This window comes from Mercenaria mercenaria, chromosome 4 (genome assembly GCF_021730395.1).
Source record: "Mercenaria mercenaria strain notata chromosome 4, MADL_Memer_1, whole genome shotgun sequence".
Classification (NCBI taxonomy): Eukaryota; Metazoa; Mollusca; class Bivalvia; order Venerida; family Veneridae; genus Mercenaria; species Mercenaria mercenaria.
This window is the reverse complement of record NC_069364.1, coordinates 52,497,097-52,510,162: the sequence shown is the minus strand read 5'-3', so window position 1 is coordinate 52,510,162 and position 13,066 is coordinate 52,497,097. Positions and strand designations below refer to the sequence as shown.

At 34.9% G+C, this 13,066-nt stretch overlaps 1 protein-coding gene across 1 annotated transcript; it reads left to right on the top strand.

Moving 5' to 3' along the window:
* Positions 1–7,571: 7,571 nt before the first annotated feature.
* LOC123553396 (carbohydrate sulfotransferase 1-like) lies at positions 7,572–12,625 on the top strand. Its single transcript, XM_053542420.1, has 3 exons — positions 7,572–7,698; positions 9,989–10,253; positions 11,134–12,625. Exons 1-3 carry the CDS (start codon positions 7,578–7,580, stop codon positions 11,945–11,947), a joined length of 1,200 nt encoding a protein of 399 aa, XP_053398395.1. The 5' UTR covers positions 7,572–7,577; the 3' UTR covers positions 11,948–12,625.
* Positions 12,626–13,066: the final 441 nt, after the last annotated feature.

The window sequence follows — 13,066 nt, the reverse complement described above, 5'->3', positions numbered from 1 at the left end:
CCCGTGATGCAAGTGTTATGTCCATAAACGTACATCCCGACATTCAGTAGTAAAAATACTTGATAATTGTGCACAATTTTTGGTCTTTGCTTTTTCCTGGACTTATTGTCCTAGCTTTTAAAATCTTTTATGACTGTCACTTCAAAATATTCAATGTATTCAAAGGTTGTTATTTAGCATTTGCGTGACAAATTTTATACATCTGACTATTTCTTTATCTTTTCTAATTGAAATATGTCGTCACTCTATAAATGCGTCTCGAAAACCGCAGAATAGTCTGGGGTTTTGCTCCATAGAACATTCTATTAATGCTTGGCAATAGCTTGTAATTTTATAAACAATCAACATTACTGTAAGTTGTAACAATTTTTGAATTGGATATAGAGTGTAAATAATTAGATGTGTATACTTTCAAAAAGTATACATATTTATGCAACATAGTGGAAAGGGTGGAGGTTTGGGGGAATGAGATTTTACGTGTGTTCCTTGTGTGTTAACTTTGTGTGTGTGTGTGTGTGTGTGTGTTGGTCGTGTGCGCGAGTTCGCGTGCGCCTGCACGTGCTAGGTTGATATTTTCGGAGGCTGCGTTTATGGAGGCTTTCCCTATTGGATATTTATCCTTATTTTTTGGTCAGAGAGCCTTTAAAGCTTATTTGAGCCGCACCATGGGAAAACCAACATAGTGCGTTTGCGACCAGCATGGATCCAGTCCAGCCTGCGCATCTTCGCAGTCTGGTCAGGATCCATACTGTTCGTTTTCAAGGTCTATTGCAATTAGAGAAACTGTTAGCGAACAGCATAGATCCTGACCAGACTGCGGGGAAGCGCAGGCTGTTCTGGATCCATGCTGGTCGCATATGCACTATGTTCGTTTTCTCATTGTGCGGCTCATTTATTTTACCAGAGTAAATGGCTTTCAGGCCAGGACAGCAGAAATTACCAACAATATCCAGTGTCTCACCTGAAACATACCATTCATATGTATGGGTTTGTTTTCTGTTTTCAAAGGCACACAACCGGTTTTTTTCTTACAAATATCTTAAGACCCAAATAAACATATATATATATATATATATATATATATATATATATATATATATATATATATATATATATATATATATATATATATATATATATATATATATATATATATATATATATATATATATATAATATTGACAAATACAATCAAGTTGTGCTCGTAAGCTATTCAATTCGTTGAAAAAAAGGCGTTCACAAATATCAACATGTTAATTGACAAGATAAATAAATAATAATAATAATAATTTTATGTGAGGGGATCAAGAGCAAGAGTAGTTTCCTTTGTTTCAGTCACTACTAGTAAATAGAAAAATGGCAAGAAAAAATGGTAATGACGGATTCAAATAGTTCTGAAATGTTTTGCCCTGTATTTGCTTTGCTTTTTTTTCTGAATTCACATGGCAGATCTATGCTTGGCATTAAGGAAGTATTTTCATAATGAAATGACAGCACGACAGAATTTGTCATGGAAACTTACCACCGCTACAGTTCGGGGTTTAATTTTGCAGTTTGCACTTTTCTTTTTACTTGTACTCAGCACTGTCAATATTCTTCAAGAAAATATAAGTTACAGACATTTAAAAAGTGTGTTGCAGCCATTGGAAATTTGTCATTTTCATATAAAATAAAGAATGTCAGCTATTTAGTGTGTTCATGCCTTAAATACTAACGCAAAAAATGACCGTCATTCTATTCGCAAATAACTTGACATTTGGGTATATCACATGGTTATCACTTTGTTTTACATCTGTTACCTGAATTACAGAGTTTGATCCATAGAGCTTCATGTACCACAATTGTCGAATGCCTTTTCATTGTCTTTAAAGGCGCAGAATAAGTAAGGTTTATTAAACACGCTATTCTGAATACTTGGAAGCAATGAAAACAAACTGTTGCTACTACAATCATTAACCCAGAAACCAAATTGAGCATCAATAAAGACATAATTAGAATCGCTCCAGTTATTGATTTTATTTAATTTGTGAAAATATTTTTGCAATGACATTGACAAGAACTATTTCCTTGTAATTACTAGGCTTTGATTATACCCCTTTTCACACAAAGGTATTATAACAACTTTACACCATGATTCCAGATATTAATTTCCCGAATAACAAATGATTTTAATTTTTATTTAAGTTTCTTCAATGTAGATCACATATCATATGTACACATACAGAAAACATCTTTAACAAGAAATACATTGCCATTCAATTAATGAATTATAAGAGGCTATGCTCAATGCAAAACAAATACAATGCATTCAGAAGTTTACACAATTATCTACAAAATAAAACCAAGGAGAAGCTGCTAATCGTTGTTTTAAAAATTAATTAAGACTGGAAATATATGGTTAAAAAAACTGAAACAAGGAAAAGGGCGCTAATGCACGATTAAAAAATGGATAACAAAATCAAATATCACCCCGGTCAGACCGTAGATGAACTGATTAGCAGCTACTTCTTGGGGTGGTGTTAAATAAGATTCTAAACATAAGATTAAAATAATGACTATACATTATTTACAGATAAAACGTTCTCCTATCTAAAATATTATGGCAGGTTTTGGCACAAAGTCTGATCAAGGAATGGTTTGTGAAAAGTACATTCAGTTTATTTAGATCTGGCAAGTAAAAAATGTTCTGCTAAAACAGCTTTGTGCATCAGCATTATTCGTAAATCGTAGTACATAACACAGTCCAACTACTAACTAGAGTTGTCAAAGGAGTGACGAATTATACCCCCACAATATAGCCTTGTCACAGAACTAAGCCAATGTCAAAGCTGAACTTACTTGACCTTTGACCTACTTACCTCAAAATCAATAGAGGTCATCTGCTGGTCATAATCAACCTCCCTATGAAGCTTCAAGATCCTCGGCCCAAGCGTTCTCAAGTTATTGTCCGAAAAAGGTTTAAATGTTCCGGGTCACTCTGACCTTCGACCTTTGGAACTCAATTCATTACAGGTCATCTGCTGGTCATGACCAACCTCCCTATTAAGTTTAGTGATCCTAGTCCCAAGCGTTCTGAAGTTTTTGTCCGAAAACAGTTTAACTGTTCCGGGTCACTGTGACCTTGACCTTTGACCTATTGACCTCAAAATAATTAGGGGTCATCTGCTGGTCCTTACCAACCTCCCTATCAATGTGCATGATCCTAGGCCCAAGCATTCTCAAGTTATCATCCGGAAACCGTTTAACTGTTTCCTATAATTGTGACCTTGACCTACTAGCCTCAAAGTCGAACGTAACCTGTATTCAATCATGTTATACCCGTGTAATGTATTATCCTAGACCCAAGCGTTCTCAAGTTATCGTCCGGAAACCATTTAACTGTTCTGAGTCACTGTGACCTTGACCTTTGACCTACTGACCTCAAAGTAGAACTCAACCTGTATTTCGTAATGTTACACCTGTGTACTAAAATTTATGATCCTAGGCCCAAGCGTTCTCAAGTTATCATCCGGAAACCATTTAACTGTTCCGAGTCACTGTGACCTTGACCTTCGACCTACAGACCTCAAAGTTGTACTTGACATGTATTTTATAAAGTGTAACCTGTGTACCAAAAATTATTTAAATCGGTCAAGCCTTTCATGAGTTATCATCCGGAAACCGTTTTACTGTTCAGGACCACTGTGACCTTGACCTTTGACCTACAGACGTCAAAGTCGAACTTGACCTGTATTTTATAAAGTGTAACCTATGTACCAAAATTATTTAAATCGGTCAAGACTTTCATGACCGACCGACCAACCGACCGACTGACCGACCGACCGCGCCAAGCTCACTCCTATATACCCCCCCCCCCCCCCTCCCCCTCAAACTTCGTAATGTAAATGTAATAGAATTAAAAGAGTTGATTAAAAGGTCAGCCACATAATGTTCATATTCACAGCTTAGATACTTCATCCAAAATAAATGTCATGAATCTATATGTGTTATATAATGACAGCCAAACACATGGTGTATATAAGTCAATATTTTGTCGATTGATCAACATGTTACTTATTTTTTTATTTTATTTATTTATTTTTTTTTGTTGTTGTTTCTTTTAATATCAAAGATAACTTTAGGCATCTAACAAGACAAGAATGAATCACAATGTAGTTTTTACTGGGACAGATGTTTGGCTAGATATCCAGTGGTTCAATATATTGACAAAGCGCAGATACATTGTAAGCTGCACAAGCAACTTCTTATTAACTAGCTGTTGCAATATTTAATGGATGTAGGTTTTCTTTCGGTGATAATTCATTTTGTTAATTTGAATAAAAGATATTTTGAAACCTGAAAGTTCAAACTGCGCCTGATATTGCTTTCTGTTTAAATTTGAGACTGGAGTATTCCAATTTTATAATTATTTAGCTGTTACGCTTCATTTTTCATATGAAAACACTATTTAATCCGGAAACAATTAAGTTTAACTTAGTGAAAGATAACTTTCTCTGGATATTTTGTGATCTAGACAAAGTAGGCATAAATTCGGATGTGTTTCCCAAAGATATAGACTAATTCAAGATCTTTTGTTTAATCAAAGAAGCTAAACTCAAACAGATTAATTAAAAAACATATTTGTTATCGTTGACAACGTAGCGGTAGGTACCGTCTCTCTATAAATTTTATTTTTAGAGTTTAACTTTGACCGTGTAAAACCACACGTAATGTAGTTGCGTTACAACCCAGTGGGCATTCGACATCGTAACGACGTTGATACGACGTCGGATACGGACGCCGATTCGACGTTGTGTTTTGGTTGAAAATGTAAGTTTTTTAGACGTCGAAACCCGACGTCGAAACAACGTCGACACCCGACGTCGAAACAACGTCGACACCCGACGTCGATTCAACGTCGGGTTTCCAACGTGTAAACAACCTATTTTTCATAATGGTTTTCTTCTAGAAGCTATAATTAAGCGTCGATATCGAAGTTTTCTAAATCAGGACTTTTATGTGAAATTTCCTTTGATTCCAAATTCTCTAGTGATAACTTTGTTGGATTTAGAAAGTATAATCTCGTTGTTTACAACCGGAAATGAATATAGCACGTGGGTTTTTGGCGCGTTAAGTAAAAAAAGTGTTTTTTTTTTTTATATTTTTAAAGTTTCTGTGATTCATTTAAGTTTAATTCATGATAAAAATGAGTTTAAAAAATATCTAATTTAAAAAAGATGAAAAAAAAAGTACAATCCCAGTAGGCATTCGACGTTGATACGAGGTCGGATACGGACGTCGATTCGACGTTGTGTTTTGGTTGAAAATATTAGTTTTTTAGACGTCGAAACCCCGACGTGGGAAACAACGTCGACACCCGACGTCGATTCAACGTCGGGTTTCCAACGTGTAAACAACCTATTTTTCATAATGGTTTTCTTCTAGAAGCTATAATTAAGCGTCGATATCGAAGTTTTCTAAATCAGGACTTTTATGTGGAACTTCCTTTGATTCCAATTTCTCTAGTGATAACTTTGTTGGATTTAGAAAGTATAATTGTTGACTCGTTTCTCGTTGTTTACAACCGGAAATGAATACAGCACGTGGGTTTTTGGCGCGTTAAGTAAAAAAAAAAGTTTTTTTTTTCATATTTTTAAAGTTTCTGTGATTCATTTAAGTTTAATTCATGATAAAAATGAGTTTAAAAAAGATGAAAAAAAGTACAATGTTTACTTCAGAAAAATCGTCTCCTAGCGGTGACTCATACTTTATCAAGAGAGGTAAACTAGTGAATGCAGTTCCTGGAGAATGCATCTTTTATCCATTTCCGATTAATATATTAATAAAGAAAATGACTAAATTTTATTGTAAAACGTTAATCAGGTCCACTTGCAACAATTACAATTTCGACCAAAATTCAACGTCGATACAACGTCGAAACCTGACGTCGTACCGATGTCGCACTTTCGACGTCGGGAAGACGTTGTATTTTGGTTGTCGACGTCGCGACCTAATAACAACTTAGAACCGACGTCGTTTCGACGTCGCATGCCCGCTGGGAAGGAATATTTTGAAATACGAATTTTATATTTCAAGAAGGTAGGTGTGTATATTTATTAAATATTGTCAGATATTATGCTATTGTTGACGTTATTGAGGAAATATATTGGATAAATTAAGCTAATTATTTAAAGTCTGTCTTCCGCCGCTTTGACGACTAATAGTAAGAAAATTAAGCTTTATTACCAGTTATATTTGAAGTATAATGGAAAGCAAGGCTCCGCCGAGCATTTTATTTATGTTTCAACGTGTTAGATAAATTTAACGTGAAAAGACACAATTGTTATATCCTGTTTATCACACGTTAGCTTTTCCAATGTTTTCTGTCTTTATGCCTATTATAAACCAGGTCAATTCTTACACGTAAAACAAAGTCAATGTCAAAGCTTTATTACACTAGTGTAAAACCAATATTATTCAATGGCTTTACGTAAAACATGATAAGATGTTTTTACAATACGCGACAGACTTCCACATTATTTCGCTTTATCTATATCTTGTGAGAAGAGATATGTATTAACATAATGCAATGTTGAAGATGAAAATTTATAATATCACATTTTGACGTTCGAATTACTTGAAACCTGTTCTGTAACATCCTGGCATGGACTTCAAATGGTTCAGTTTTGCACCAGAGATATAAACAGAGAAATAACTTAAAATGACTTCTCATAAAGCACGCGGTGGTCATCTTGTTAGTCTTCTCTGATGATCCTGCTTGCCCGTTTTTACGAACCGTCAGAGCTAAAAACAAACTTCTTACATGACCGTCTCATGAATCACTTGGTGAAATTCTTAGCAACATTACAAGGTCCTTTCACGTTTGGTCAAATGGGTACACATGGTCCCTATAAAAGATATAAAAACAGACAAACATTATAGCAAGGACCTCGCTCAAGATTATTTAGACGGATCCACTTGATCCCTTTGAGGAGCGTCATAGCTAAAAATGGGAAACATTTAAGCACTTTCTCACAAACAACTTGTTGGATCTTTACCAAACTTGTTCCATAGCATCCTTGTATGGTCCTTAAGAAAATAGTTCAGCTCGAACTTTTAAATTAAACGGACAAATATCTTTAACTGATATTCTCTTGAGACACTTAAGTAATCTTCCGAAACCTGTAGCATCTTTACATAGACATTTTTCAAGTGCATTTAAATGTTTTCCCTTGGTCCTTTTTTAGGGGTAAAAGAGCTTAGAATAGCAAAATATATTTAGAAGACTTTTTCTCATGAACAGCTTGATGGATTTCACATGATTTGGCCTTTGTATGGACCACTCGAGATTTTGCTCATATAGTTCTATGTAACGTTTTTTAGGGTTCGTCAGAACTAAAAGAAGAGAAAACACTTTCAAATGATTTTTTTTCATTAACTGCTTGATTTTTGCCATGAAACATGGTCTGTTGCATCATGGTACCAAACCGTTTCAAAAATCTTTCAGCAACTTTTTGCCATGCAGCCTCTAAGCTTGGATTAAGTAACGTGTGCAGAGTTTTACATTTTCTAAATTTACGTTTTATAGAAAATTTGTCATGGATGTACGCAATTTAGATGCCAAATTGCCGACAGACAGTATTCTAACCAAAAGAAAAATCTGTTGTACTATGTTTGTGGTTCTTGGTCTCCTGACTTTCTACGCTTGCTATGTAGGAGGTTAGTATCTTTTAAGATTGACCTTATATAGTTATGTAGCAATTAGGATAGGAGCTGTGTCAAAGTAGGATATTATGAGTTACACTGCTTGTTGGTGACAGGATACGGGATATACGCTGTCGAGGAAATCCATATAAGGCGAGAGCGAAGCAACAAGCAGTGTAAACGATTTTAACTTGCCGACTACCTTTTACTTCCATGCTACAATCGAAACATGTTGTACATCAATAAATCTACTTGCAATGCAGACTGCAATCCTGCAATCATTTGATTGGTCATCATGTTTTGTTTATCGTTGATAAACACAAGCAGTAAAATGCACAAAGATCTGTATTTTGACTGAATCACAAAACACAAGAAAGCTCATTTATGGTTATGAACTGGTTTAGATCAGAAACACAAAAATGCTTTCTGTTCCTTCCTTTCAGAAATCATCAGATTTCACGATATCAGAAATGTCTTGAAACTTCGCCTTCATCCCGTTTCCTGTTAAATCCTTTATCATGCACGTAGATTGAAAGATCCTTTAACAGACTGCTGTGTAACATATATGCTAATTCCCTTTTTACGATGATTTAACTTAAAACAAGATTTCCCATACCGAGTTATGGTTCTTCTATTTTTGCTTTTACGGCTAACTTTTGTCCAACTTCACGAGCCTAAACTAAGTAAGAGAATGAAAACGGCACGAAAACACTAAATTTACTATCGGAAACTTGTAGGATTTAGGTCAGACACTGCTATTAATTTTTCCATAGGCTTACATTGTAAGAAATGACTCTGTAGGACCCCCTCAAAACTGTTGTTGACACACGAGGTGCCATTTACCCTGTCAAATAGCCTTCCAGGCACCAAAAAATAACATTTTTACATGGACATGCGCGATCCATTTTTCTGTTTCCATTCAAAGACAACCACCCTCAACTGTGCATGGAATTTAGTGGTGAATTCCAACAAGTACTTAGTTCACTAAATTGCTAATTTCAGAGTTAAATATATAGCCAGGCAACTATAAAATTCTTCAAAATGCACAGAAAACATTACATTTCCAGATTTTAAGGATATTTTCATGATTCAAAGCAACACATTTTTAACCAATCAGCTGAAGCCTCATTGAATGCTACGGGTTTCCTACACATTTTTCAACCAATCCGAAGCCGGCAAATAATAACAACATTTGACCAGGAGACAAGATAAAGGCGAATATCTGCTATAAGAAGACTATTTACTGATTTCAACGTTTGTGATAGTTCAGTGACTCCTTTTTTAGTTGTTCAACTATTAGGATTATTGTAGGAGATAGGCCAATGTCGCATTGTTTCTGTTACTTTTTTTTTTGTGATCAAGACCATAAAATAGATTTGTTTGTGATTTTGAGGATGTCACTTAATTAGACCGGCATAAAAGTAACTAACGCATATAAGATGTCTTTGATGGGACTTTTTGAACTTTGCCCTCCAGTCATGAGTGCCATAGTTAGTATGCAGTTGGACATACATATGACATGACGGGACTGTTTCTTCCAATCATAAATAAACATTTAACACCATATCTTAAACTGTAGATAAAATCTGTAAGAAGATCCTTTGAAAGTTTGATGGAAATTTACTCATATAATGATGTATAATGATGTAAATATTGCAAAGATCTGCATCTTATCAAAGGTTTTAATTACTACTCGTATTTTTTTACTAATCTCCATCTCATGTTTATATTCTGGAAACATTTTTTCTAATCTTAATATGAGCCGCGCCATGAGAAAACCAACATAGTGGCTTTGCGACCAGCATGGATCAAGACCAGCCTGCTTATCCGCCCAGTCTGCTCAGGATCCATGCTGTTCGCTAACAGTTTCTCTAAGTGCAGTAGGCTTTAAAAAGCAAACAGCATGAATCCTGACCAGACTGCACGGACACAAAGCCACTATGTTGGTTTTCTCACGGTGCGGCTCATATAACCTTTTAACTCGGCAAAATATACCGTGTGCAGAAACTATCAACCTTCAGTTAACAGCATAATTACAACAATAAACTTGAATTCTACAAAAATAAAGAGATCATGGTCTAACAACAGTATGTGAGTGTAGAACTTCGCTATCCCTAGACACTTGCGTAAATCGACAGTGTCCGCTCAAAAAGTAGAATATTTAGTTTTGTTTTTCTTCTTTCTTTTTTTTTTTTTTTACTGTTTTTTTTTGTTGTTGTTTTTTGCTACAAGAATATTGGGACAGTTTGGTAATCTTTTCTAGAAAATAAAACCGGATGTAACATATATTGGTCTTCTTTTTCAGTTGCAGTCGAACTACCTCCGGCTCCCGCAGAAATTGACCAGAACAAAACAGAAGTAAATACCTTAAATAAAGCGAGCATTCATAGAAATAGAACTATTGTGTTGATTGTAGCGTACATGAGGACCGGATCGACTCTAACGGGATCTCTCTTTCGAGAGTATTCGAGTGCATTCTATGTTTTTGAACCATTGCATATGCTACAACAGGCTTTTAGTAGACCAGCAGACGATAAAGTGACATTGAAATACGTCAATGGAACAACAAGGTTTGTAAAGTATAATTAACCCTTATCAATCTGCCTTTGCGACCAGTGAAGATCATCCGTGCAGTCTGATCATGATTTGCATTGTTCGCCATTCAGTCAGTATCTTTTTGGTAAGCACCCCTTTTAACAGTTAAAGGTACTGTCCAAATTGAAAGACGGACAAGTTCATTACAGAAATTTAGCAGAGTACGGGTTAAGTAGTTTAAGTAAAGACTTAGTGTAAGATGTATAAATTAAGTTGTTCAAGTAAATTATACCTTACCTGTGTAAGAAAAACAAAACAAGTGACTAGTTCAGTAGTTGGGAGTCCATCAGGACAAAAGTCCCTTATTTCTCATGGTCTATGGCATTTTTAGTAGAAGTGTTTCAATACCATATTTGTGTTGCCCAATACCAGAGGTCTATGGTTCTGACCCATGCCACGCGCAAAATCCTCTGTTAAGGTCAGAATAGAGGTCAGAGGTCGATAAAGGGCATTTGTCATACACATACTTGATATTGCAATACATGTTGGTCAGTTTTACAGATAGCATAATCAGTATGGTATCAAACGAAGCTAAGGGGTTAGTCTTTCTTTCACACTTACTTTTAGAAAATTAAGTAATTTGCATACTCATGAATATTAATGAGGAATTCGAAGAACGGTAAACTTTCGTTAAGAATCGACGATAGATTTATGCCTTATCTTCGTCATTTCTACTATTTAAAGAACAAAATAATACCGAATTCATATATGTATGAATTAACTCAATGCAGAATGACCGCTATAATATTATAATGTTTTAGATGTACCTGACTTATCTTGTTTTCAATTTTTAAAGAAAGTAATGAAATGTTTTTGTACCTCAGTTGTATTTTGATTGTGTTATTTTCTTTTCAGAAATTATTTGGTATCTGAGAGAAGTGAAGTGTTCCTTGATGAAATTAACAGTTGGTTGAATTGTAAAATTGAATCTTTAAGTATACAAACTCTTACCTGCCGTCACCACCGAGTTTTTACAAAAGTCATGATGGCCTTTTTTTATTGTAGTCAAGGTCATTTTTCTGCTAGTATAAGCCATGTTGATGCAAACCTTGAAAGATGTTTAAGAACAGCGATAAGTTTTTGTAAGGAGGCACAGCTATTGGCGTTTAAATTCATACGCTTGTCAATGGAAGAAGCTTCAAAACTGTTGCCATTGTATCCAAATATGAAAATAATACATCTTGTTAGAGATCCCAGAGGAATTATACAGTCTAAGCTCAAAATTAAAGCAGTAACAACAAAAACTTTCAAAAAGGACGTAGTAACATATTGCTCCAGAATAGAGAAAGATCTTAAAGTTTCAAAAGAAATTCCGCAAAAACATCCAAAACGGTTAAAAATTTTGCGCTACGAAGATCTAGCTGAAAAGCCACTAGAAACAGCAGAAACTCTTTTTAAATTTTTAGGGTTAACATTTGAAAAACATTTGCAAGATTTTATTTTTCAGCAGACGCATGCGTCACATAAATCATGTAAATATTGCACTCAAAGAAAGAATTCTAGCAAAACTTCCAATAAATGGCGATCACATATTGATCATAATATGGCGATATTTATTTACGACACGTGCAGAACAAGTAATGTTATTTTAGGTTATCTCCCTTTAGAATCAGCCCAAGCGCTAAGAAACCTAACAATTCCATCAAGACGGTTAGTACATGAAGTGTGAATTAGTAAGACAACAAAATACTGATACTAGATTTCAAAGCGGCCTACGGAAGAGCTAATGAAGCCGGAATATCTAAAGAGGGATGATGTTATATAAGGAATTTTGTGATAGATTCCAGATCTTACAAATAGACTTATCCCTGTCGAGAGTAATTTGCTGTGGAGTCATGTAACTTTTGATTGCAAGTAACTTGCAATAGACGCTGGCGCTATGCAAAACAGTTCAGATGGAAAAACGAGCATGAATGATATTCCTAATAGTAGACAGCGGTTTCCATTTTGGAAGGAGCAAAAACTTGGCTGATTCCATTTTCTTATTACAGCAGTGTACCATGTTTTCATATAAATTTTCATACACAAACGATTATTCCAAATTTTTGTTCGTGGACAGATGTTACATATATTAATTCTCACACAACTTATCACAGTACAGCCCAAAGCAACGGAACATAATGCTCGAGGGTACCAGCTTGGAACGAACTGTATTGAAAAAATATCGGCCTAATAAAGTATTATGCTTGTTGTGATAAATATCAAGTTATATTTCCACCAGGCGATACGTACTGCTATAGACATTTACGAGCACAGACCCATGCAGACTCGTACGACTAAAGACTATCGTACAACTATCGATTCATGTGGCTATAGAGTCATAACATAACATACTAACAAACAGTTACGATTGTACGATATTTTATAAATTACTAAAATATAAAAAATACCAAGAATAATCTGGATCCATTTGTTGTTTTGATCTTCAGTCTGGCAATCATAAATGCAAATACATTTGAATAGCGCAAAACAATTTCAAAAATATTCTCATGATTGCGCTTCACACAGCCATAGGTTATTTACAAATTCCATCCTATAACATATAACATTTAAGCAGTTTAACCATAAAACATTCTAATGACCTAAGTCTGAACGATTGTTCATTTTTTCATACGTTTAAAGGTCACTATGGAAGATTGTTCCACCATTTTCGTCCAACAGCAGCTAAGGATCTATCAGCGAGTCCCGATCTTGTTCTTAGGTCAGTAAACTGAATGTCTTTGAAGATCTTAAACTGTATTTTCTGGCTTACATTAAACATTAAGATAAGATAAGATAGAGATTTTCC

What these genes read in the sequence shown, in the direction of transcription:
- LOC123553396 (XM_053542420.1), top strand. Translation starts at nt 7,578, where the DNA reads ATGGATGTACGCAATTTAGATGCCAAATTGCCGACAGACAGTATTCTA. An exon ending in CTACGCTTGCTATGTAGGAG is followed by an intron (nt 7,699 to 9,988) that starts GTTAGTATCTTT and finishes CTTCTTTTTCAG; the next exon opens with TTGCAGTCGAACTACCTCCG. An exon ending in TACGTCAATGGAACAACAAG is followed by an intron (nt 10,254 to 11,133) that starts GTTTGTAAAGTA and finishes TTTTCTTTTCAG; the next exon opens with AAATTATTTGGTATCTGAGA.